Source organism: Choloepus didactylus, chromosome 12, assembly GCF_015220235.1.
Source record: "Choloepus didactylus isolate mChoDid1 chromosome 12, mChoDid1.pri, whole genome shotgun sequence".
Lineage (NCBI taxonomy): Eukaryota > Metazoa > Chordata > Mammalia > Pilosa > Megalonychidae > Choloepus > Choloepus didactylus.
In genome coordinates, this window is record NC_051318.1 from 8,917,266 (window position 1) to 8,944,282 (window position 27,017).

The 27,017-nt window shown below is 39.1% G+C and overlaps 1 protein-coding gene across 1 annotated transcript; it reads left to right on the forward strand.

Annotated features, from left to right (window-relative positions):
- Positions 1 to 945: 945 nt before the first annotated feature.
- Positions 946 to 25,999, forward strand: HSPH1 (heat shock protein family H (Hsp110) member 1). The gene is made up of 18 exons (XM_037800068.1): positions 946 to 1,308; positions 3,884 to 3,941; positions 6,462 to 6,602; positions 7,320 to 7,442; positions 9,367 to 9,466; positions 10,559 to 10,692; positions 11,128 to 11,372; positions 11,993 to 12,221; positions 13,703 to 13,809; positions 14,059 to 14,192; positions 16,003 to 16,211; positions 17,870 to 18,001; positions 20,616 to 20,753; positions 21,511 to 21,636; positions 23,029 to 23,136; positions 23,234 to 23,353; positions 23,567 to 23,728; positions 24,749 to 25,999. The coding sequence occupies exons 1-18, from the start codon at positions 1,202 to 1,204 to the stop codon at positions 24,953 to 24,955; spliced, it is 2,580 nt and encodes an 859-aa protein (XP_037655996.1). The 5' UTR covers positions 946 to 1,201; the 3' UTR covers positions 24,956 to 25,999.
- Positions 26,000 to 27,017: the final 1,018 nt, after the last annotated feature.

The following is a 27,017-nucleotide window of genomic DNA, read 5'->3' on the forward strand; positions in this document are numbered from 1 at the left end:
CAAAAAGCAAAGCTTATCAGTCATTTAATTCGTGGCTAGGAGTATGGCAGGGTAGACTAGGATCTGTCTTAAGTTGGGTGAGGTTAAATCAGATATATCAAAAACATGAAAGGGATACCAGACGCAGCTCCAAATTACCACACGTGAAAACCGCTTTCTTTAAAAATACTTGTGACATTTTATCCCACATTTTACGCCGGCTGATAAATACAAAAATACTTGACACAAACTCTGGGCCTATGATTAGCGGTTTAAACTAACATGGTTTCTTCTAAGTCATAACGTACCAACTACTAAACAAACAAGCGATCAATCCATCACTATCTCCAGGGAGCGCGCACAAAATCACCGAACACTCCGCCTCGCCTGCGGGTCCCCAAGACAAAGCCGGGCCCCAGCATGCCCCGCGGTCGGGACCACACGTCCCGGCATGCATGGCGCCCACCAGCTGAACTACAGTTCCCGAAATGCTCTGCCGGCAGCCGGCCCTTGTTGGCTGGCGTCCGGGGATCTCGGGCCTCGCAGCCATGGGGCTTTTCTCCGCCCGCTCATCCTCCCTCTTGGGCCCAAGGGTGGGTCACCACGGCCCGTCAGTTAACGGCGGATAGTGCGCGTTTTCCAGCATCTTCCGTCGCCTGTTTCATCAGGATAGCTAGGTGCCTCCGGCTGAGGCCGACAGGGGCGAAGGCGGGTCGGCTGGCCTGCTCGGGCCAATGGCGCCGGAGCGGCTCTCCTGTTGCCATGGCAACGGCGGTCGTCCCGGGGGACCGGCCACCCATTGGGTAGAATCTTTCGAGAAGGCTCCAGAAGAAGGAAGCGGAAGTGGCACGTGGAGGGGCCGGTGGAGGCGCCGGTGAGTAAATGCCGCAGATTCTGGAAAGTTCTCATCAGTAGGCTACATAAGGCTGAGGAGCAGGGACCTCCCCTTTTAGGCCGGTAGCTGGGCGCCGGCGCCGGTGAGCGAGTGGCTGAGGCCGGAGGACGTGGGCCTGAGCCCCGGAGCGGCCCGCGGACGCCGAGCGCGCCTGTTTCCCGCGGTGACCCCGCCGCCAGCCGCTGGGAAGCCGGAGGCGCCGACAGGCTGTCGGTTGGTGTGTCTGTCTGCGCGACAAGAACAGCGGCCGGAGGCGCGGCGGCAGGAAGAGCGCAGGGCGGCCCTCGGACGCGGCGCTGAGCGGCGGAGGCGCACCGCTAGCCGGCCATGTCGGTGGTGGGGCTGGACGTGGGCTCGCAGAGCTGCTACATCGCGGTGGCCCGGGCCGGGGGCATCGAGACTATCGCCAACGAGTTCAGCGACCGGTGCACCCCGTGAGTGCGAGCCTGCGGGGCGCCCAGCCGGCTTTTGGGCGAGGGGAGAGACTCGGGCGGGGGCTGGAGCGTGGGGACACCGGGCCTGCGGCTACGGGGACCGGGGCCGGTGGGGACCGCGCGCCCTTCGGTGGGCTCTGGGTGCCGGCGGCCCGGCCGGGCAGGACGAGTGCCCGAGAGCAGGGTTGGGGGGTGCCGGCGGGAATTGGCGGGGCGTGGGGGGGTGTCTTGGTACTCTCGGGGGCAGGTAGAGTCCGAGAGTCGAGTGTCCCGGTGTCGCCACCCTCCGTGGCTGCGGCAAAGCCCGCGACCTCGCTCCTTTTCTGGTGTTCGTGCCCGCCCCCGTTTCCCCACGCGGCTTCTCTGAGCCGGGCTGAGCCGCCCCCAGCTTGCCCTCCTTCTTCCGCGCATCTCTGCGCACCGTGGAGCCAGTGCTGAGCCTTTTCTTCCGCATTGTGAATCTTGGAATGAGCTAGAAGCTTCCAGAGCCTTGGATGGATGCTGCTGCTTGCCTTTCGGGGGGGGAGGGGTGAGACTGTTGTTAGCGACCACAGAATCACTCCTAGGAGAGATTAATCACCTGTTAACACTTCTTGGTTGCTAAACGCTGTTGGCCTTAGTGCTGGGGATCTTTTGTGAAAGATGTAAATGACCCTTTTTGCTCCTTGGATGAAAGCCATTCGTGAGGCAGCCTCCTTAAATGGTGTTTTTATTTCTTTACCTGTTTTGCACAGCTTAAATGAAGAAACAATGTAGACTGCATACTGTTGTGTTTAGACCTTGAGAAGATATTGTCCTTTAACTAGATGTTACATTGTAGAGCAGTATAGGTTGGGTAAAGTAAAACATTTTTAAAAGCTACTTTTTTGGGTTATTTTTCCGAAGAGAATATATAAAACATACCTGCATGTGCGTTCATGAAAGCAACTGCTAACTTCACAGGGACATTAAATGCTTTTTTTTTTTTCTTCTTCAATCTTGTAAAGCCAAGAGGAAAAATAGGATGCAACATGGAGCCCAAACACAAAATAAATGGCTGGGCTTATAGTATATCATTTGAGTGCAGGTGAACATTTAGGAAAATGAATGGAAAATCAGAAAATAAGCAAACATTTGACAACAACTAGTAGCATTGGGAAGACCTGTTATTCTCTGAGCAACCCCAACCGTCTGCCACTGTGGATCTACAGGCTGTTCTTGGCTGTGCCAAGGACTCTGTAATTGGAGTATAGTAAGGAAGACAGTATCTCAGGCTTTTGTGCCTAGGTGTGGTTTCCATCTTTGTTTTGCTTGATCCAGTGAAAGAAAGAAAAACTGTTCAAAGGAGAGTGGGGAAAAGATGTATGTATATGGATATAGTGGCCACAGTGAAACTAAAGAGGGATGGCTCTAAAAAATTGGTAAACTGGGGGCACTATTGGACTGCCCACTAATATTTAATAAAATAGATGTTTGACTCAATTGCATTGGCTACCACTAATCCTGTTTAGTGAAGTTAATTTGAATTTCCCCTTGAAAAAAATGAGTACATTCATTCTGTGAGTGTGCAGTTACTTTGAGCTTACGTAGACTGATACTCTGTTTTTTGGAAGGCATCTGAAGGTCTAGCCTCTGTGCAAACATTTCTCTGGCTTCTAGGATGTTATTTAGCACTGCTTAGATAATCTAGGTCTGGGCTGTCTCTGTTACAGTAGATCTAAACTTGAGTCCTCCTGGTATCTAATGCTCTTGTGTATTCCCATTTTGCTCATCTTGTTTACCATTACTCCTACCTGCCCTCTACTATAAAACCTAAGTCACTTACCCTCCTCCTCACAAGGCTCCTTGTGCTGGTCTCTGCCCTCTGCAACTACGCATTTCATCTCCATCACTGAGCAGGCTGTCTCACATTTATAAGTCACTTTTCATCTCTGCAAAGCAGGCTTAATGCAACTGATTATTCACTTTTCCTTCTGTATTGTTGGGCTCAGTTCTGCTGTGGTAACTTGGTCTGCTATCAGCTTTACTTGGCTTATTCAATTAGTATTTTCCACATAGGAACTTCTTTGGTGTTCTTTGAAACTCCTGGGGCATAATTTAAGTCTGCTAGTTTGCATTTACATAAAAACTTTTGATTCTAAAAAGGTAGGTGGTGGGACAGTAACAGGTATGATGTTGATATTTAGGTTTGTACACAATAGGTGATTGAGAGTTAGTAGTTACACCATATTGTTTGTTAATCAGGTGTCTGGGACTCTAACTGTTCAAAATATGTTCGGAATAAGTGTCCACTTTCTTACCATTGGGGACCTGGAGAATTATGCTGGTACTTGATGTATTGGTACTTGAGCCATGAGCAGACCTTTTTAAGGGTAGGATTACCACCTTGGTAGAATTTGGAAAGCACTAGTTCTTACCTTGGGGGGAAACAGTTAAAGTGTAACTGACAGAACTACATACAGACTCTAAAAATTGTACCATACTTGTTTCCCTACCTCTACCATGAATAGGCAGTTTATATTATGATTTTTCTCTCATCAGAAATGTACACATTTATGCTTTTTAACACTTGAAACGTGGTTTATGTTTCCTTTAGATCAGTCATATCATTTGGATCAAAAAACAGAACAATTGGAGTTGCAGCAAAAAATCAGGTATGTTCTTTCAAGAGAATTCTCATCACTTACTTGGAGAGTTTTTTAAAGTAAAATGTCGAACATTCGAGTATGAGTTTTGGAAATATAATACAAGTATTCTTTGAATCCTTAGATGACTCTCTTTCCTTACAGTTCCCTTTCTCTTTTGTTAAAATAAGATCTACTTTTGCTTTTCTGATTTGCCAACCTTAGTTTTTAGTAACTTTGCTGCCTTCTAATTTATCTTGTTTTATTTTTCTATAAAAGAAATCTTTTATAGAATGAACTTCTAAGAAGTTCTGAATTTAAAAGCATTTTCAGGTTATTTAATTATTAAGGTAGGACTGGGAGAACTTTTTTGTCTAGACTTGCACTCTCCAGTTCAGTATCCATTAGCAACATGTGACTGGTCAGTGCTTGAAATGTTGCTAGTCAGAATCGAGATGTGCAGTAAGTATAAAATATGCATGAGATTTCGGAGATGTAGAATGAAATAAAGTATCTCATCTTTTTTTTTTTAATTGCTTTCATGCTGAAATGATAGTATTTAGGATATATTGGGCAAAATAAAATTAACTTCACCCATTAACTTTTTTACTTTTTAAAATATGGTTACTAGAAAATTTAAATTTACATATGTGACTCACATTTATGGTTCCTCTTATAATCCTGTTGAACAGTGCTGTTCTAGCTGGGTATGGGAGAAGTAAATGATTTTTTTTTTAAAAACCTACAGTGCTTTCTGAGAGGCTTTGAAAAAGAGACTTAAATTTTTCTTTTCAATAAGGAAAATAGTACAGGCATACCTTGGGGATATTGAGGGTTTGATTCCCGACCACTGCAATGAAGTGAGTATTGCAATAAGGCAAGTCACACAAATTTTTTAGTTTCCCAGTGCATGTAAAAGTTATGTTTACCTATACTGTAGTCTATTAAGTGTGCAGTGACATTATGTCTAAAAAAACAACGTGTGTACCTTAATTAAAGTGTGACAAATGCAAAGTGAGCACATGCTGTTGGAAAACGAATTCGGTAGACTTGCTTGACACAGGGTTGCACAAACCTTAAATTTGTGCAAAATGCAACATCTGCAAAGTGCAGTAAAGTGAAGCATAATAAAATGAGGTATGCCTGTACTCTTAAAAAGGAAATTGAATTTGTAATATATTTTAATACTATATTTTGACTAGTTCACTTGTAAGAGTTAAGATGAAAAAAAAAAACAGGGAAGAAGAGAAATAGGTATGTACAAACAAAGTGACTTGCTCACAAGGAGAAAGACACTTAAGTGGAATAACAGGCCCCTCCGTGTGATTATTTGGGATATTTATATGCAGGAACTAAAATTCATTTGCATCTTTGTGGTTATGCTAGGAGAATCAGTTGAGTCTCAACTGATGCTTAGACTCTTAGACATACTTCAGTTCAGTTTTAAAATCACGAGGAATTTTAGGTTGTAAATCTATATATATTGAAAAGTAGTACTGCCAAACTGTAGTGTTTAAAAGAAGTAGTAAACCAGAGATAAAAGTAAATAGTAAACTGTTCTGGTATTTTCAAGCTAATAACTTGAGAAGTTTTAGTATTTAATCCTTGTATTTATTTTAATTTTTTTCTGTATTTTAAACAAGGTTCTCTCTCATATCTTTGAGTGAAATATTTTCTGAATAGGGCCCTTTTAATCAAAGCTTACTTAAGATATTTTAGCAAAATAGTGAATTAAAAAAGTCTCGTTAACATTTTGGTGTATTGCCTTCAAGTGTTCTTGAATTTCAGACCAAACCTTTCTGCTGAACCTAGTATATGAAACGTAAGAGATGAGACTCTGCTTTCAATAGGTTGTTAGAAGTAGCTGACCTTATTTAACAAACATGCGCATTAACTACATACAGTAGTATGAATTTAATTTCTTGTTTTTAAAAATTATGGCTCCCTAATCATTATGTGCAAGTGCTGCAACTGAAAGCTTTAGGTCGTTTAGAGACATTTTGACCCATCCATGCCTCTTGTGTTTTTTGGCATGGATAATTTAGCATTCCATGGTATTATTAGGAAAAACAGCAACGCATGTATTATGTGCCACAAAATGTATTCATTCTTGTCACTTAGGAATTTATTAGACTATAGAAATTAAATTTTAAAGTGTAATTTGACTGTTTAGCTTCTAGATCTCTTCATTCATTCATTCAGTGGGTAGATGTTAAACATTACGAGTTTAGTGGGGGAGAAAAAGGACTGCACTTTAGTTGATAGTTTTACTATCTTTGAATTTCCTTGCGGATTTTGAAATCTGCTTTAAAATGTGTAGTGACTCTCTTAACCTCTACTTTGCTCTCACTGCTTAAACCCTCTGGCATTTTCTGTAGGGAAGAGAGAAAGTATAAATAAAATCCATCTTTGACGGGGGAATTTGAGGGCTCTGGGGAAATTTGCTTGCATCCCTATTTGTTTAATTTGAGCGAGTGACTATGAAATTGCTGTGAATAGTGTAGGATTTGAAATTAGAGAAACATTTAAAATCTTAAACTTCTTTGGCAGCAAATCACTCATGCAAACAACACAGTATCTAACTTCAAGAGATTTCATGGCCGAGCATTCAGTGACCCCTTCATTCAAAAAGAGAAGGAAAACTTAAGCTACGATTTGGTTCCGATGAAAAATGGTGGAGTTGGAATAAAGGTAACATAATTGAGCAACTTCTGCTTCCTTAATAGGAGATTCTGTCATTTATTTATAGAAAAAAAAGTATTTCTTACTAAAATACTTAACTCAGATTCCATGATTAAACAAGGTGGTATTTCTGTTCTTACCCTTTTCTCCCATCCAGCTTCTTGAAAAGTGTTTGAAAACCATACAGATTACGTTATATGCAGCTGTAGCTTAATTTGTGTCTTTTGGCCTCTTGGCAATTGTAAAATGTAGGTCTATTTGATAGTGTTTAAAAGAATCTAAATTGTGTTGTTGTATCAAACAAAAGTTTGTCCAGGGCAGCCCAGTTGCAGTTGTTTGGAGAGCAATAGTGTACTACAACCAGCAATCTTTTTTTAAACTAGCAGAGGCATTCCTGTCTTGTGATCTACACAAAATAATATTTACCTCAGTGATTCATCTCTTCAATTAGAGTGGAATTTACTACCGTCTTTAACATTTGGACCAGTACTTTGGAGAGGGGAAAAGCTGCCTCTAGCTCTCCCCACCACCCCCTAACTTTCATCCATAGGAAAAAGTTCTCTTTCCCCTTCTTCCCTTTTTTTCCTTTCTTTTTTTCTTCTTTCCTAAACAACTGTTAACAATAAAGAGTCTCTGGAAGAGAGTATCTAGTAATATTTGGAAGTTAATATTAGCCTATGACTTTAAGTCCAACAGTGTTTAGACTTGTTTTACCCCTCAATGTAGGTAATGTACATGGATGAAGAACATCTGTTTAGTGTGGAACAGATAACAGCCATGTTGTTGACTAAGTTAAAGGAAACTGCTGAAAACAACCTCAAGAAGCCAGTGACAGATTGTGTTATTTCAGTAAGTAGAATTCAGCAGGGCAGTGTGTTTTATTTTAATATGTCTTTTATGTTACTCTGAAATATCAAATGTGTAAATATTGTTGTTCTATTACCAGTGATCATAATTGTACTGGACTCTGTTAACACAGGGTTTAGAGCATTTCTAAGTATGTTGGAGTGGTATTTTTTAGCAGCTTCAGGAGTGACTACCGGCTGGCAATGGTTGTTATCGTGGAGATGTGAGTCAGACTCTCCTGTGGGGTGTTTTGAAGATACAGCTGTGTGTGTGTGTGTGTTCTAATGCAGATAGTTGCTGCAATCTGTGTACTTTCAAAGGTCCATAAGCCAAAGAATCCTATCCTTAGTTGAAACCAATGCATTAGTATGCTTAAAATATGGTGGTAGCCTACCAGTAGTGACAAAAACTAAGATTTTTATCACTGGCAAGCCTGCTACCTTCAGTGGACAGTTGCTAGCTAGGTAATCCAGGAGTACTTTAAATGGACAAGTCATCTTTTACACAGATGAAAAGGAGTTAGTTGTAAGTTCTGTTATCCTAAATCTCGAGGATCACTCCTCTCATCCATCTGTGGCTGTGTGCTCCAGCAGGATCCTCTCTAATGGGCATGACTGTGGTGTGTCTGCAGCTGGCATGGACAGTGTAGCTGTTCACATCAGTCAGAAGCCTTGTATCAGTGGATCCTTGGTTGTTTAAGAATAGGGGTGAAAGGGCTAAAATTTCTCCTATTGCCATTGTCAGACAAAAGGGGTTCTACCAGAGGAATATCTGCCTTCTGTTTGGAGATACATTAATCTCCAGTAAAATGAAAAGTTAAATTACTCAGTGGTTTTGTTACTCCCCCCCCAAAGCACAAAATGGAAATAGAACTCGAGACTCACTTTCTAGCCAGTTTCTTAACTTTACGAAACAGAAACTACTTTTGAAAAGTGTCGCCCAAATTATAGTATCAATGTACTCTTTATTATAACCAAATCTCAATCCAAAATAAAAATTTTTTTTTTTTCTTTAAGTAACCTAATAGGGAAAACTGATCAAAGAGGTGTTCTGATTTGAAAGGTGAGCAGAGACCCACCTTTGCCTTTCCTCTTTCTTCCAATTCTGCAAATTCTTTGCAAAAGTTTGAAAGCCACTGTACTAAGTTTTCTCTTGGGTTCTTTATAGTTAAATGATTGTGAATGTGTTTTTGGAAGCCCTTTTTCTACAGAGTTTTCCTAGTTAAAATGCTGTCCTAGAAAGTGGTCAAAAGAATTAGTACACTTACCACTAGAAGTACCAATGAACATCATAAGAAACTTCATCCCTTGAGCTGCTTTTGCTCACATTTTCCTCAGGAAAATCAGCGGGCCTTTCCAAATGCATTTTTGCAATCCTATTGCAACTACTGAAGTAGGAAGTGCCCCCATCATCTGCTAATGTTTGAACTCAATGAAGAGCAAAACCAAAGGGCAGTGGCATATGCTAGAATTAGCTCTGTATTAAGTTCCTGCATCCTTTACCTATAGTTTAATTGTATTTAATGTAAAGTATTGGTTTGGCATTTTAATTTCCATTTATCTGTAGAAGTTCAACACAAGTTTGGAAGCAGAACTTCGTTCACTTAAGTTTAAAAGTTTTCCATTAGATAAAAGCTACTTCCACATATGTCTTATGAATGCTCTGATTTAATTTTTATTTTGGATTGAGATTTGGTTATAATAAAGAATGCATTGATACTATAATTTGGGGACACTTTTCAAAAGTAGTTTCTGCTTCGGAAAGTTAAGAAACTGGCTAGAAAGTGAGTCTCGAGTTCTATTTCTATTTTGTGCTTTGGGCTAGGCACCTACTTAGCTGAACTAATGAGAATTTATTAGAAGTGGTGTGAGGCATTTGTCGGTATCTGTGTGTTGTGGATGAGTTGTGTTCCCTTTATTATTTGTAGGTGCCCTCCTTCTTCACGGATGCGGAGAGGCGATCTGTGTTGGATGCTGCACAGATTGTTGGCCTAAACTGCTTGAGACTTATGAATGACATGACTGCTGGTGAGAAAAAAATTATTTTTTGTCTAGAAGTGATTATACTATTGAAACTAGTGTTGTCATTCCTGGTACTATTACCAGACAGGTTTTCATATTTATCTAACAACATAGCCTATTAAAAAAATGTGTTAGATTTGAAAGCAAAAATCCCAGCTCTTCAGTTGCTTATTGTTAGTGAGAAATTAGCACTTTGTCAAACTTAGAAATCTCTTTCCATTAGGAAAAGATAGGTATCTATGTATTTTAATCCTTTTAGCTAGATGAGTTGGATTTAGTTGTTTAGTTCATTAACATTGTTTTTATAGTTAAGAAACAAGTTTTCCTAAAATCTGTAATTCAGGAGTTTTACACTTCCTTGGTTACAAGTATTGATATAGTTCTTAATTTTTTTCCCCCATATTTTATGAGCAATAGTTAGGAGGTGATCATTCATCAAGTATCAGTTACAACCTGTACTGTTTGCCAGTCATTGTGGTGGGGACAGTGGATGTGGGGGAAAGCCGAGCAGTCACTTACATCAGTGTTAATGAGTACTGTTGAGCAAAAAGCTGGTTATGGTGGCCAAGCCAGAAAAAAATTTTTTCAGCATCTTTTTATACATTTCTAATCGATTCTGGAAAAACTCACAATGTTAAGAATTACGATTTGTTCTTAGTTATGCACATTCAGAGATATGGTGGTTCAGAGTTCAGAAAAATTTAACACAGGAACTGCAGTTGCTGTAGTTGTATATTAAATTCTTAATTTTTTTGGATAAGCACTCTCCTAGCAGGTTGTGGTTAACATGTAAGTATTATGTAATAAGTCCAACTATTGTTTATGGCATGTACTTACATTTCGTTGTATTCATACCATGTATGTATGTTTTGTCCATTACATTTTCCATACATTGAAAATTGAATTTAGAATTGTTCTAAAATCAGAAAGGGAAAAATACTTGACTCCAAACAAATCAGTGTGAAGTCAGGTAAAAAAGCAATGTGTTCACCTTTAATTGTTTCAAGTATAGTCAAGTTTCTTGCATGTTATATATGTAACAATGAAATTTCTAAGAAAATGTGAACCAAAGAATTGAAACATACTTATTTTTTGTAGTTGCTTTGAATTATGGAATTTATAAGCAGGATCTCCCCGGCCTGGATGAGAAACCTCGGATAGTGGTTTTTGTTGATATGGGACATTCAGCTTTTCAAGTGTCTGCCTGTGCCTTTAACAAGGGAAAATTGAAGGTACAGTCTTAAGTTGAAACTAAATGACCAAGACATACTAAGTGTGTTACATTTGACATGACGCTGAGCCCCTGATCCACTCAATTGTGCTTGCGCTTCTTGGTAATGAAGAATTTTGGGTAAAGATGTCAGCAAGAAATTGTTGCAAAGGATGATCTCCTTGAAGGGATACAGTTGTCAGCATACTTAAGTATTCTTGTTGAGGAAAGACAAGCTTTTTAACATTGTTTTATCATGAGAAGTCAATAAGAACTTAGATATCTAGCTTTCTATTTGGATTTTGTGGTTACATTTCTTCTAACTGACTTGGATTTCTTTTTGTTGTAATTCAAATCAAAATTTTAAGCCTATCAGTCCTTAAGTAGCAGTATTTAAAAATATGGTTTAAAATGTGATTGGAAACAACCAGATTATTTCTTGTTTTAATTCATTTAGGTATTGGGAACTGCTTTTGATCCTTTCTTGGGAGGAAAGAACTTTGATGAAAAGTTAGTGGAACATTTTTGTGCAGAATTTAAGACCAAGTACAAGTTGGATGCAAAATCCAAAATTCGAGCACTCCTTCGTCTGTATCAGGAGTGTGAAAAGTTGAAAAAGCTAATGAGCTCGAACAGCACAGACCTGCCATTGAATATCGAGTGCTTTATGAATGACAAAGATGTTTCGGGAAAGATGAACAGGTAGGTCTTGAATTCTACTGCTTAAAAAGAAGGAATTCCTTGCTAAAACTGTACCCAGGTGTCAGCCTTGGCCCACATTTCAGGGTTGTGTGTGGTGGTGTGCCCCATGGCTGGAGAGACCACTGTTGATCACCATTAGAATTTTTATGGGTGCTTCTGCAGAGAGGGTGTTATTTTTTAATATCTTTGCCAAGTGCTTTTGTATGGTGAAGTCTTTTTGCTGTGTTTCACATTTTAGTATTTCTGGGCCAATAATTGAATAATGGTTTCACAGAAGTAGTTTGAGAAATGAATGGAAACAGATCTTCAGAGTGATAAGAATTAGATCACATAAAAACATTTAGGAGATAAAATGGCCACCTTGAAAATATGAAAGTGTTTTCTTCCAATAATACTGGGAGCCATCGGAAAGACCTGATTTTCTCTCCTACCCCCTTTCTGCATCTGTTTCATATATTTATGAAAATTACGATGTAGTTGAACTTGATCGGTGTGAGATCCAGGTTGTCTGAGAAAATAAAATTTGTTTGGTTGATAACTCATTGCTTAAAAAAAAAAGGATAGGATATTGGCTTTAAGATAACTTTATAGATTTATTAATGTCCCTTTTATCTGCCAAGGTCACAATTTGAAGAACTCTGTGCTGACCTGCTGCAAAAAATAGAAATACCCCTTTATTCGCTGATGGAACAAACTCGACTAAAAGTAGAAGATGTGAGTGCTGTTGAGATCGTTGGAGGCACTACACGAATTCCAGCTGTGAAAGAAAGAATTGCCAAGTTCTTCGGAAAAGACATCAGCACAACCCTTAACGCAGATGAAGCCGTAGCCAGAGGATGTGCGCTGCAGGTGCTTCTTTCTGGGTCTTCTCATGGTGCCCAGTCCTTGAACAAGCTCCACTTTATTTCATTGTGGCTGTTGATGGAGTGAACATAGTTCTTTGCCTAATTAGATAGCAAAAGGAGGTAACTTCAGTAAACCCATAAGGCTGTGGGGAGACAAGGATTCTTCAAATCAGGTAGAGCCAGTAAACTTAAGATTAAAAGAAGTACCAAGCTGTTTCTCACTCTGTGGGGTAACAGCCATGAGTCTAAGGGGATCACAGAAAAACTTAGCTGTACTAATCAGCTGGGTGGTGGTTACAGGAGTTACAGAGCACATCAGAGGGAAGTAGAACAGTAATCTGTGTAATAAGGAATTGATTTGGGGTAAATGTTTGCAGGCTGAGTTGTTACTGAATGTTTTTGGAAAATAGCTCTCTCCCCAACCCCCACTGGTTTTAACTTAATCTCAAATATGAATGTAGCCCCAGAAGCATGAGGTCTATTTGTTAAAGTAGAAGCACTAATTCTAAAAGTTACTATAAAAAAGAAAATTAACATCAGTTTATATTTAGGATAATCCAATCAAATAAGGCCTGAAATAGTTTTATCTAAAGTTTGAAACTGGCATGTTTGAATTTTGGCATAAAGCAGGAGATTCTGTGGACAAGGATAATTTACTGACTCTTAAACTTAGTAAAGAAAGAATACGTAGGTACTAATTGTTAATCATAAACCATTGTATCTTCATGAGCCACCATGTTTTGTAGAGTTAAGAAGGCATAGTCCATAGTGAAGGAATAAACAGAAACTCCACAAAACATTTTTTGATTCCCCAAAAAGTTGAAAGTTTATTGTTGCTCATCTGTACTTCATTTCGTTCTCTCTTTTGAAGGGATCCCATATTGATCAGAGCTTGAATTGACTTTTCTCCTTCATTGGTCCATTCTGTTTTGTCCTCTATTTAGTCGTTTTAAGCCCAGTCTGAGCATGAACTTTCCACTTGTCTGTTAGGTATTGTCTACCCCAGATTTGAATTCATCATTCATTGTTTTCTTTCATCCAGGAAATTACTTGAAAATGTTGGTAGATAATTTCTAAGTTGTGCCTGAGGTGTTAAACGAACATTTTTCAGTTTGCCCTTCTGTTTTTTAGACATTTGAAAGGCGATTGAACAGGGATCTTTTGGATGTGTATACACATTCAAAAAGGATTGAGCTTGTAACTGTCATCAGCAGGACATTTCTGAAAAGACAGCATTCTTTTCTAAGCCATATGAAATTACCTCTTTATAAGATTCCTTGTATTATTTGTCTTTATTTTCTAGAGATTGGCATAGTATTTAGGAGATAAATGAATGCTTTTTACTTAGGATCACACAGACCATAAAGCAGCTTTTGAACTTGAGTTTAAACCTACCCATTCCATTAGAATTGAGTTTTATGTTAAAAGATGAGTAACATCATCCTTGGTGGTCCTAGTAATCCCTTTTTTCATCTTTTTTTCAAGTGTGCAGCTCTTTCCCCGGCTTTTAAAGTTAGGGAGTTTTCTGTCACAGATGCAATTCCTTTTCCGATATCGCTGATCTGGAATCACGATTCAGAAGATACTGAAGGGTATGTAGCAGAAAATTACTTTCAGATATATTGTTAGAAGGTTAACTAATGGCTTTTATGGGAGAATGGGTGATTAATCTGAGATTTTTTCACTAACCAAACCTGTCATATATTTCTCTCATTTTGGAATTATAAATGGGGAGATAGAATTGATCTAGATTTTAGAATGTCCTTTTTTTTCATTTGTAGGACATACTAAGTTTAAATACTTAGGAATAATGAGTCCGTTTCTTAATCCTTTCTCCATAGTGTTCATGAAGTGTTCAGCCGCAACCATGCTGCACCTTTCTCCAAAGTTCTCACCTTCTACAGAAGGGGGCCTTTTGAGCTAGAAGCTTTCTATTCTGATCCTCAAGGAGTTCCATATCCAGAAGCAAAAATAGGTAAGGAATTAATGGTGTATGTTTACTCTTTTAGTCAAAAACGACTTGCCTTATTCAGTATATAAACTGGAAGGTTTTCCTTAATTCTAGCATTGTTTTGTGAAAAATTCCACGTGGAGTCCTTTTTCTGTTTAGAATTGTGGTGACGGAGGAATCTGTTCCATTTTACAGATGGTGAAATGACTTGCCAGTTCTGCTGTTAATTCCAAGTATAAATATTTAGGAAAACTTTGGAATTTTTCCTATTCAGGCATATTCTGTTCTTACAGGGTTACCACCAATCTTTAATATTAACCTTTCCTGTAGGTGAAATGTTACTTGTAAGATGTTACTTCCAGTTTAAAACCTGGGTTAGAGATCATTGAAATTATTTTTTAGATATGCGTTTGTACTGTAGTATTTTCTAAAGATACATCTTTTTTGTTACATTTTTCTGTGGGAGAGTCAGCACCATCTACCTGCAAACCCATGGTAACTTGAGAAATCTGTGGCAGAGCGACAGGCACCGTGAGGGGCTGTGCTCTGTCCTAGGCTCTTGCCGGGTCTTTTCAGGACTTGCTCCTGCCCCACATCTTTTTATAAAGAGAGTGGATGGTCAGTTGTGTTTTCTTTCTTTCTTTACAAGCATTCTGATACATGTGGTTTTGTTTGTTTAACTGTTTTTATGAATTTATTGGTAGGAAATTTAGTTTGAGAAATCACCGACTGTAGACTGTTAAGATTTTTGATAAGTTGGAGTGTATGCATGATTTCCCCATTGTACAGAGGGTAAAGTCCAAGCTCTTTAGCATTGCATTTTAAATTTTCATCTTAGCACTACACCTGAAAAATCTTGCCCACACTTAAACATCCCATTCTCCTTTGAGTCTTCTTGGATAGCCCAGAGTAAGTGCTGTTTCTTTGAATGCATCTTATGGCAGTTATTGCCTGAACTAGTGATTTGACAGATAATCATGATCTGTTCTGACATCGCTCCCTGACCTGGTAATTAAATCTCTGACTTTCTGTGTTCATGTAAACAGTACCTTGCATACAAGGCTGTTAAATCCCACGGAGTGCTTTGCACATAATAGGTTCAACATGCTGTTTTTGGTCTAGTGCAATAACAGTAATACTTTGATAGAGTTGACAGTTTACACTTAGTACTTGGTTCCATAGTAAGTATTCACGCTGAGCTCAAGAGCTGTGTTAAGTAACTTGCAGCAGGTCCCACCTAGGTGTGCTGTAGCCAGATGCAAGCCCAGACAGTTTGGTTCTAGAACTGTAACCTTTCCCCCTGCTCTGTTAGATGCATAATTATTTCAGGCATTGATACAGGTTTTGGCTCAACTCCCCTCCTTAGAACACAGTAAGGAGCTTGGACGAATAGTATTTACTAAATGACCCTGTAGGATTTAAATCAAGCATGTGCTCATCAGCCTTTGTGCTTGCTAACAGATTTTCATGTCTAGTTTGTGCTCACTCACCTAGAGAAAAGGTGAGGGGAGGCCGGGACAGCCTTTCATCAGTCACGTAACCCTAATGTCTGCCTAGTAAGTATTTACATAAAAGTTACGAGTGCCCTTGCCTTGGAGTTTTTTGTGGTATACTTGGACTAATCCTGAGTATTGTGAGTATACTGTATACTTACCCAGGTATATTTTAAGAAGTGATGTTCATAGTGCACATTAACGTTGGTAGAAAATAGGGGAGAAGATTCTAGAAGACCAATACTTCCAACTTTATTTCTTAGCCTTTGTATCTTTATTTGTTGCCTAGTTTACAGAGTTTTAGAATCAATTCTAAAATCATCATTTCCTTTTCGTTTTAGGCCGCTTCATAGTTCAGAATGTTTCTGCCCAGAAAGATGGAGAAAAATCTAAGGTGAAAGTCAAAGTGCGGGTCAACACCCATGGCATTTTCACCATCTCTACAGCATCTATGGTGGAGAAGATCCCAACTGAGGAAAATGAAGGGTCATCTCTTGAAGCAGACATGGAGTGTGCTAATCAGAGACCACCAGAAAACCCCGACAGTGATGTAAGTTTGTGGACTAAACCTTCGCATTTGAGTAGACAGTTGACCTTATTATAAGTTATGGGAGAAGGGTAGGGAAGAGTAAAACCTGCTCTTCTTCATAAACACTTTTGGTCAGAATTTTGGGTAATGATGGTAATAGCAGTTGGCAGGATCACGATGAAATACCCCTGGAATTAACGTGAAGTGTGATTAAATTCTGTGTAATGTAATCTGAAGTAACTGGAATGTGACAATTTAATTAAGAATAAGTACATTTCAGTGTTTTCATTTGAAAGCATAGAGCACATACTGAGAAGTCAGATATTGACTGATGGTAAAAACAGAGAATGTCTACTACAAAAAACCACTTGATGACATATATACCAAATTTCCTTCAGTTGTATGGCCAACTTGGTGTTGGTATTTATTCCAGAATCTGTTTGTGTTTACATAGTTGCTATATTGTTGGGGAGGCTAGAGGAGTGCCGAGCACTTGAACCTGCAAATACTGAAAGGGGAAGTGTCTGAGAAAGGCATACAATGAGTTGTTGTTCATCATCTTCATTTAGACTGCCTTTAGCAGAAGCGCTGGTTTTGCATGGTCAAGAGAAGTATTTTAGGAAAGTTTAAGGTAGATCAGCCATTGCAGTTTATTTTCGGGCAATAAGTGAAATTGCTTAAATGAAGAGGCAGGCAGTATAGAGTATTTTAGTGAAGACATCTGTTTATCATTGCAGTGAGTTAACTGACCAGGGTCGTATACTTTCTCATCTGGCTGCAGACACCAGTACTCTAAAGCCTGTTGAGTCAATCTCTCAGTACGTTGAGTGTGTGTGAGTGTGTGTATCTCAGGAATGCCTTGCTTCTAACTACCCCAGTGTCTGCCTGGGAATCTTGAGGCTCTGAAAGGAGAATGAGAGACTTCAGAATGAACAGAAAGTAATTAACTTAGAACATTTCAGGCTTCTCCCAACAATGAAAAAGGCCATAACAGTACTGGTGTATTGGGGATTGAGAGCTACCGAAAAAGAAAATGAGAGAACTTTGAGATCGTTTTCCGTCTTTTTTTTTTTTTTTTTTAAATCAATTTGTAATCAGGATTGTTAACATGCAGCATTATGGCTATTTATCCTGAGATCTTTTTGAGATACGAATAGCTCAATCACAAAAAACGTGGGGACAGAGAGAGTCTTGAGCTTCTGTAAGCTGAAGTGATGAGCCCTGAATAACGGATAGTTGGCATTTCATGTAACCGTTCATGAGTGAGGTGAGCTGTGTTAGGGTGCATGGTGGCTGCTGGTGAAGTTAGGTTTCAGGAACTTGTTTCTGAGAAGGAGGCCTGGGGTGGTCCCTATTTCCTGTGCTTGTGAGAGTGAATACATGTACAAGGTTAGGTGACCATTTCTTAAAGAATACTCGGTTGTCGTCACATCAGTGAAATGCCTGCTTGTGTTACTTAACTATATTAACTGCTCTCATTCAAAGAATTTCTTACAGGTTTAAAAGTTCTAAGAAAGTTTCAAGTATTTGGTGTTCTTTTTTCTTTTATCCAGTACTTTTTCCCTCCACCTTTTAAAAATTTGAGAATTGAGCGTACTGTCTTTGGTGCCCTGTAACTTTTTCAGTTGATACAAGTACACCTGCTTTCTACATCCTTTGTGCCTGGGCTTTCATTTCAGAAAAATATCCAGCAAGACAACAGTGAAGCTGGAACACAGCCCCAGGTACAAACTGATGCTCAACAAACCTCACAGTCTCCCCCTTCATCTGAACTTACCTCAGAAGAAAACAAAATCCCAGATGCTGACAAAGTGAGTGACTCTTCTAGTTCATTCCACTAGACATTGTTGCAACGTGTAATCATCATTAATATTATTGTTAAATCTACCGTTCCAAGAGCAAGCACTGAGTAATTCCATGTAGGATTTTAAAATTAATTTCTGTGTTCCCTTGTGTTTCTCAGTCAAAACCAGTGATAGCTAATCAAGTTCATCTAAGTTGGTTGACTATCTTGCTTTAGAGCTGAGAATTGCTCTTGGTTAACTGACTCTCCAAGCAGGAAGAGACCGGGAGCATAGGATTTGCTGTCTTCTCTAGGGAAGAGGTGTCTGCTGAGGCCAGGGGCAAAAACAGACACGTCCCAGTGCTTTTTGCTCAGTTTTCACTTGAATCAGTCAGGTGCTAAATACATGGGCTAATGGAGTCGAGTAAACTTTCTTCCTTTCAAGATAAGTTAACTGTCAAATTTAACTAAATTAATTATGACCATCTGGTAATACTAAGATATCTGGTAATAATAAAAACCAGACTGTTTTTCAAAGTAATTTTTCTTTTGCCCTGCTTCCACACTATGCATTGGGAATGCAATTAAATAGTGGTATTGTTGCGTTCCTTAGAAAATGACAGCCTGTTATCAAATCTTTAAAATTTGTGGCCAGGTGGTTATTTGGGAAGTTTCCATCGTTATTCCACTTTGCCCTGTGCTTTGCAGAACTTCATTCTCTGTGGAAGTTGCATGTAAATCGTAAACCTGTCATTGGTGGTTTCTGCTCACATTCTGAGGATAAGAGTACTTTTTACCCTCAGGCACGTTACACAGTTGTTCATTGAAGTCAAAATACATTTTTCAGTAGATTCAGTAGTTGCCAGTTTCTAATCTCCCCATTCCCTGAATGATTCTGTGGTATCCTATTATGAGTTATCAGTCCTGGCTCTGCTTTATGAAAGCCTTGTTTTTCTCCTTGTATGAGTTGTATGATGATGTTGGAGCATTGCTTTCTTTGCAGAAAATAGCTGCTTAATTTCAGTGTCACTGTCCGTGGCTGAGTGCCGGTGGCATCAGCTGACTTGTGCTGATGGTGTCAGTGCCTGTCCACAAGGCGACAGTGGGGAGATGCTCCTATTCTTAGTGGTAGGTGGGACCATTGGCCGTAAGACCCCAGCAGCAGCACCACGTACCCCTGCAGGGGAAGCCTTGTCCTAGCCATGGCAGTGCCATTAGGTGATATACTGGTTTTGTCAGTCATCAGTTTAATGTTGTCTGGCTCGGTAGTCTTGCCCTGACTTAACTGCTATGCCAGCTCTGTCATCCATTCGTTCACAAGTATCTGTCGCATTCCTGTGTTTTGCTAGGTGTGGATGTTGTCTGGTTTATTTTTCTTTCTTGCAAACCATGCTCTCAAAGCATGCATGGTATATTGGAGGGAAAGGGGTAGGTTAAAGTTTTCTTGTGCATTAAAAGGAAAAAGACACAGGGACTGCAGGCTGATTAAGTAGATCACTGTTATTCATAGCTGTATATACCTCACAGACGTGGGATTGATAGGAAACCAGGAAACAGAACTCTGGAAAACCTGGCTTCTGGTTCCACCTCTGGCTTTGTACTGTTAGGCAAGTAATTTAGCCTCTTCCGAGTCCCAGTTTCCTCTACTAAGTGCCTAGAACTGTAACATCCTTAAAGTTCCCTGGAATTATCCACTGGCTGTGATTTTTGTGCATGCTGGACCACTCCCTTCCCATTTTACTATCACAGTCAGTTGGGATGCATGTTCTGCCCCTTGGTTATCATCTAGTGGATGGGTACAATCCCCTAAATTGTGCTTGTTGTCATTTGTGCTAGTAGTGACCTGTAGAAATTGGAACAGGCTTGGAAAATTACAAGCCACAGGAGATACTTACTTCTTTAGCCCTGTATTTACATATTTTTAAAAATCTACAAATAAACTATTAACCTTTGCTGCATCATTCCATTTGCTATGTTAAGACTCCATGTTACCTCTTTTTACCTGCAGAGTTGCTTATGAGAAATGTTATAACTCAAAGGCAGATTGTAGGAATCAGGAAAAATACATGTATATGTATGTGTATGTATGTAGATCATATACATGCTCTCCAGATTCAGTAGGAAATTTTAAAAGGCACTCAGAAGTGTAGTGCTAATTGGAATAAAAACAGGCATAATGCTGGGTACTAGGGACAAATACACATTATTATAGGAATTTAATTCATCCTAACATGTCTTAGCATTGGTCAGTCTATTTTACGTTACTGTCAGATTCTAGACTATACAATTTACCACATTAAAGAGGTGGTAAATTTGAAGAAGTTTTAGGGAGTTACAGATAGGCTTAAAGGAATTGGAAAGTAAAGATCCATGGAGAAAAGCTTTAGCAGGAGAGATGACATATAGGTTTAATATGAGAAGAGAAAAAAATCTGATCGATTTCTGAAGGAATTTGTATTAAATTCCACTCCTGATTTAAAATGGGTGGGTGGAAATTAGATGATGTCATAGGCTCTCCTAACTTTATGATCTTAGGGATTTTAGTTTTGCCCACGTCATCAATGAGTATGATAGGAAGATGTATTCTGTTTTTCAAGAATCACTTAAGAATTTCCCCCATTATTTTTTTACCCCCTCCCAAGGTCAATGAAAAGAAGGTTGACCAGCCTCCAGAAGCTAAAAAACCCAAAATAAAGGTGGTGAACGTTGAGCTGCCTATTGAAGCCAACTTGGTCTGGCAGTTAGGGAAAGACCTTCTAAACATGTATATTGAGACAGAGGTGAGTCCTTCAGTTCAATATTATTTTGGAAGATATTTGGGTGTTTGGCCCTGTTAACTCTTATTTCTAATAGGTAAATGGCCACAGTTATAGTTCTTTCCAATAGTTCCAAAAGTTTTATACAGTTTTGAGGATAGGACAAAGGAAAAACTTGTTAAACAAATCTTGCTGTTGATTTTGCATCTTTATTAAAGAACTCTAGGCCATACATAGCTGTGCTTGGTATAAAATTGATGATTGCTCGAGTTGTATGCTGGTGTGTTGTGGCTCAGAACATAACTCAGCTGGGAATTTCAGGCTACCCTAAATGTCTCTGTTAAAACACAGCCTACCTTTTTGATAGTAGTCTGAAATTCTAGAATGGTATGTGAAATCGCTGAGATTCAGTTTTCCTTTACTGAGATGAGGACATTGTTTTTAGAAATGCATTTAACAATTTTATCTTTATGATGAATTTGTCTTTGATCTGAGACGTGGTGGCAAAGTGATTATGACCGTAACACCCCAGTGCGAGAGGACTGTAGAGCTGCTTTCCAGGGAAACAGAATTATGCACATACAGTGGACTAACTTTTTTTTCCTTATAATACTATGTAATTTATTATATAATGTTTAGAAGAACCCAGCATATATATTTAGAAAATGGTAGGGTTTGTAGGAAGTGTTTTAAAAAGTGGAATTTAGAACTGTTAACAAATTTTTTTGTATGATCATTGATTTTTCTAACACTGGAATAAACTTTTTCTGTTCCCTGACAGGGTAAGATGATAATGCAGGATAAATTGGAAAAGGAAAGAAATGACGCTAAAAATGCGGTGGAAGAGTATGTGTATGAGTTCAGGGACAAGCTTTGTGGACCATATGAAAAATTCATAAGTGAACAGGTATATTTTAGAGCTCTGTTTTTGTTCATTTAGTATCATATAAGGTGTTTAATATCAAATTTTATGATTAAGCTTCTGTTATGTTATGTGACTTAAACCTTTTCCAAACAAAACAGTTGAAAATAGAAATTGTGTAAGGCAAAGCCATGGAAAGGGAGGCTTACTGGTGATGAGCAGCGTCCTATTCTGGTTAATTCCAACAGCGTTTTGATTTTACCTTCCAAAAGAGACAACTTATCATTTATCTCTGAATCACTGTAACGGTGATTTCAGTCTGTGAAATCACTGTTACAGGAGCTGAAAGGATAAATAAGAGAGAATCCTGCTTTCAAAGACCGCAATCCTTTTTCTGTGACTTTGGTCCTTGGTAGCTGTCATTATATTTATTCCATAGGACTCATTCCTCCAGCCATTCCAAAGTTTATCCAGCACCATCATTCCCGTTTGCCCAGTTTCACCCGTCCCTTCATCCACAGTGTACAATTAGTTGTTCACATTGCCATCATATAGTTGTGCATTCATCACCACAATTTTTGAATGTTTTCCTTACTCCAAAAAAATTAAAATAAGAATAAAAATAAAAGTAAAAAGGGACACCCAAAACATCCCATCCCATTTTTCTAGTCATCTGTCCATACACTGGATAAAGGGAGTATGAGTCACAGTCACACTGTATAAGCTACATAGTTACACAGTTGTCTTCAAGAATCAAGGCTACTGGGTTGCAGTTCAGCAGTTTCAGGTATTTCCTTCTAAGTATTCCAGTACACTAAAAACTAAAAAGGGATTTCTATATAATACATAAGAATAACCTCCAGAGTAACCTCTCAACTCCATTTGAAATCTCTCAGTCACTGAAACTATTTTGTTTCATTTTTCTTCCCCCTTTTGGTCAAGAAGGCTTTTTCAGTTCCACAATGTCGGGTCCAGGCTCATCCCCAGGAGTCACATCCCTCGTTGCCAGGGAGATTTACACCCCTGGGAGTCATGTCCCCATGTAGTGGGGAGCTGCCTAGTTTCTTAACTCCCAAAGTTAGTGGTTCTGAACAGATCCCAGAAGCAGAGCTCTTAAAGATGAGATTTGAAAAAAAAGTTGGTTAGGTAGAAATCTGGTGCCCTCACATTTCCCATGTTTCTTGTGGTTGGGATTCTGAAGTCGGCCTCCCCAGTTAAGAGTAGAAAGACACATCTTAAACAGCCACGTGTTTATTGCTCTTGGGTGGTCTCTTTTGGTGTAGAGAGTCTGGCTCATCAGAGTACCTTCCAGCTAGTAAGTCGTAGCTGGGCGAAATAAGACATAGTAACCTGGTGTTTTAACATTTCTGAGAGTTGTTTTGTAAAAACTGTTGAAGTAAGATTGCCACTAATACTGTCTTATCTCCTAATCCATAGGATCATCAGCATTTCCTGAGGCTCCTCACAGAGACTGAAGACTGGCTCTATGAAGAAGGAGAGGACCAAGCCAAACAGGCATATGTTGACAAGCTGGAAGAGTTAACGGTAGGCCCCTTATCAGAAAATCAGTACCTGGTGTTTTAGCCTGAAGACTTGGAAAATTCAGTTCTGGCAACTATTGATTTACTACATTTTGTTTTAGAAAATTGGCACTCCAATTAAAATCCGGTTTCAAGAGGCTGAGGACCGGCCAAAACTGTTTGAAGAGCTGGGGCAGAGGCTCCAGCACTACGCCAAGATAGCAGCTGACTTCAGAAACCAGGCAAGTCTTACCTAGTGCAAGGGTCAGCCTAGATTTTAAGGAACTGACTTTTAAGCCAAGGAACTTTTGTCATGAGTAAACGTTCTGAAGTGAAAAATGGGGGTTTGGTATTTAAAGACCAGAGGTGGCTTTGCACTTCATGGTAAGTTGCGTCAAGGTAGATGTCACTGGTAAATAGTTAACCTGTGGAATGACGATGCTTCCTCCATTCAGGATGAGAAGTATAACCATATCGATGAGTCTGAAATGAAGAAGGTTGAGAAGTCTGTCAATGAAGTGATGGAGTGGATGAACAACGTCATAAATGTGCAGGCTAAAAGGAGCCTGGAGCAGGACCCTGTTGTCCGAGCACAGGAAATTAAAGCAAAATTGAAGGTGAGTGCTACTGTCTAATGTTTACTGCTGTGTGTTCTTACAGACCCAAGTTGGAATTATACACTGAGCCTTATGCATAAGTATTTTCCTGTAAATCTCTTTTTTCCTTCTTCTTAAAATAAACTCTTTATTGAAATAACTTTCAAACTTACCGGACAGTTGCAGAAAATGATACAAAACCCATCCAGAGAACTCCAACTTACTACCTGCCCAGATCAGATGTCCTAATTTACTCCCTGCCCAGGTCAGATGCCCTAATCCATTGTTGCTATGACAAAATGTAGAAAACCTCCCAGGTTTCATATACATTTCCATTTATCCATTGAATTAGACGAGATTGTTGAGCCCCACCTCGTGCCAACCATTGTTCTAGGTGTTAGACATTGGCTTTCCAAGGCAGAGTCCCTGCCCCCCTGGAGGGGACTGGCAGTAAACACCTGGGTGCAGTATGTCAGATGGTGGTAAGGGCTTCGGGTAAAAATAAAAAGGGATTAGAGAAATGCTGGGCACTGAAAAGGAGCCAGGGTGAATATTCCATCAGGGAAGGCCTTGCTGAATGTATGAGGCTTGAAGGAAATTGGAAAGAAAAACAAAAAAACAAAAACGACAACAAAACTGCTCTGTCTTGCATAATTTTCAGACACAGTGAAAGTTAATGGAAGAAAAGATGGGCTTTTTAAGCTAGTGGGCCATAGGTTTGAATTCCATCTCCCTTCTCGCTAGTTTTGTGGTCTTACTGAGCCTCTCTGAACCGTATTCCTCTTTTATACAATGGGGATCATAATTCTACCTTTTGATGTTGTCGTGAGGGTTAAATGAGGTCATATTAAGTACCTGCCAAGTCCCTGACACATCACAGAAAAAGAGGCACTTCTGTTCTGCTCAGACTTCAAGCTATGATTTCAGACAGGCGAAGTGAGCACTTGGAATTCTGAGACGTGTGTAAGGCACAGGGATCACCTTACACTTCTCAGCTGAGCAGGCCCCGAGTTCACCTGATGGCTGGGTTTCTTTTCATAGGAATTGAACAACACTTGTGAACCAATTGTAACACAACCCAAGCCAAAAATCGAGTCACCCAAACTGGAGAGAACTCCAAATGGCCCAAATGTTGATAAGAAGGAAGAAGATTTAGAAGGCAAGAATGATTTTGGTGCTGAGCCTCCACATCAGAATGGTGACTGCTACCCAAATGAGAAGAACTCCGCCCACATGGACTTGGACTAGAGAAAGGGGATGAAATACCTTTGCCTCGTATGTGAGCCTACCTTAACATTCTGAAACTATTTATATTTTCTTTTTTAAGGATGTTTAGAAGTTTTGTGTATTATATGGAAAAAGAAAAAGCTTAAGTCTGTAGTCTTTATGATCCTAAAAGGGAAAATTGCCTTGGTAACTTTCAGATTCCTGTGGAATTGTGAATTTCATACTAAGCTTCTGTGCAGTATTACCTTTTGCATCACTGAGGATGAAATTGACTTTTGTCTTTTGGAGGAAAATAAAAAACTGTACTGCAGGCCCCAGAGTGTTGTGATTAAAATCTTTTAAGCATCCGTCCCTGCCAAGGTAGTTTTCTTGCATTTTGCTCTCCATTGCAGCATTTGTGTGGGTGTGAGTGTCGATAAACAAGGTTGTCTGCTTTCATAAGGGCTTTCCAAAATTAATCCTGTCCAATAGAATATGATTTTTTGCTTCAGTATTATTAAAAATTCAGTAAGTAAAGCAAAAGCTAGTGAAATGTGTTAGCAGCATGCAGAATAAAAACTTCAAAATAATATCTTGCTAAACATTGTCATGTGAAGGTGTGAAAATAGAAAAAATGTTGATCTTGTAACTGATATTGTGAAGCCTTTTATGAGCTTTAAAATAAAGTTCATCTTATGGTATCATTTCTACATTATTGCTCTTGTCATATGTTTGGAAATGAGACTTTATGGAAGGAGAATATAAGAAATAGCATAAATGAAGTATTTTCTGTGAAAATCCACTTTTCCTTTTTTGCAGCTCCTTATCTTTTCTAAATGAAATGAAAATCACTTTTTCCTGATAAACTCTAATGTATGTTCATTAAATTTTAAAAACAAATTCAATATAACTTAAAATTCCACCACCCAACATTGGTAACAACTTGTTGCATAGCCTTCAAACCTTTTACTCCTAATAGTTTGTATGTGTCTTACCCTGTTTTTGTAGCCTTTTGTTTTGTTTTTTTCTCTTATAAAAGACTGTATACCAGGAAAATCTATCAGTAAATCTAATTGGGTGTTAGAACTTCATGGCTGCTCTGAGTTCCATTATACAGGGGTACTTAATATTTTAACCAGTCCCATTATCGGTGAATGTAGATGTCTCTCAAGCATTTACGATTCTAAATAATGCTACAATGAATCCTTTGTCTATGTGGTTATTATTTCCTACAGACAGAATTGAAGTAGTATTTGGGGGCTGTGGTGGGAGGTGACAATACACCCTTTAGATACACTTGTAACTTTGCTGGCCACTAAATTGCAAGAGTTACTGGTCCTTCTGTTGGTGGGTGCCAGCTGCCCCCCACCCACTGCGGATTGATATTTTAACTGTTGCCATCTGTTATAGTTACTCTGTGTGTCAGGTACTTTACCTATATTAATCATTGAAACAGTCTATGAGGTTAAGTCATTTACCAGAACACACAGAAAGTATCCAAGTTGGGAAAGCAAACCACCACTGAAGCTAACTCAAGTTTTTTTTTTTTGTTTTTTTTTAATGCAATTTTATTGAGATGTATTGACATAACAGATAATCATCCAAAGTGTACAACCAGTGGTTCACAGTATCATCATATAGTTGTGCATTCACCACTACAATCAATTTTTGAACATTTTCATTACTCCAAAAAAAAAAAAAAATGAAAATAAAAACACCTGAAACATCCTATACCCTGTATCCCCCACCCCGTTATTTATTTATCTTTTTGTTTCTTTTCTTATTCTTTTGTCCATACACTGGATACAGGGAGTGTCAGTCACAAGGTTTTCACAATTACAGTCACACCATAAAAGCTATATAGTTACATAATCATCTTCAAGAATTAAGTCTACTGGATTACAGTTCAACAGTTTCAGGTATTTCCTTCCAGCTATTCTAATACACTAAAAACTAAAAAGGGATATCTATATTATGCATAACTATAACCTCCAGAATGACCTCCCAACTCCATTTTAAACTTCTCAGCCACTAAAACTGTTTTTCATTTCTCTTCCTGTTTTGTCCAAGAAGGCTTTTCCAATCCCACGATGCCAAGGCCAGG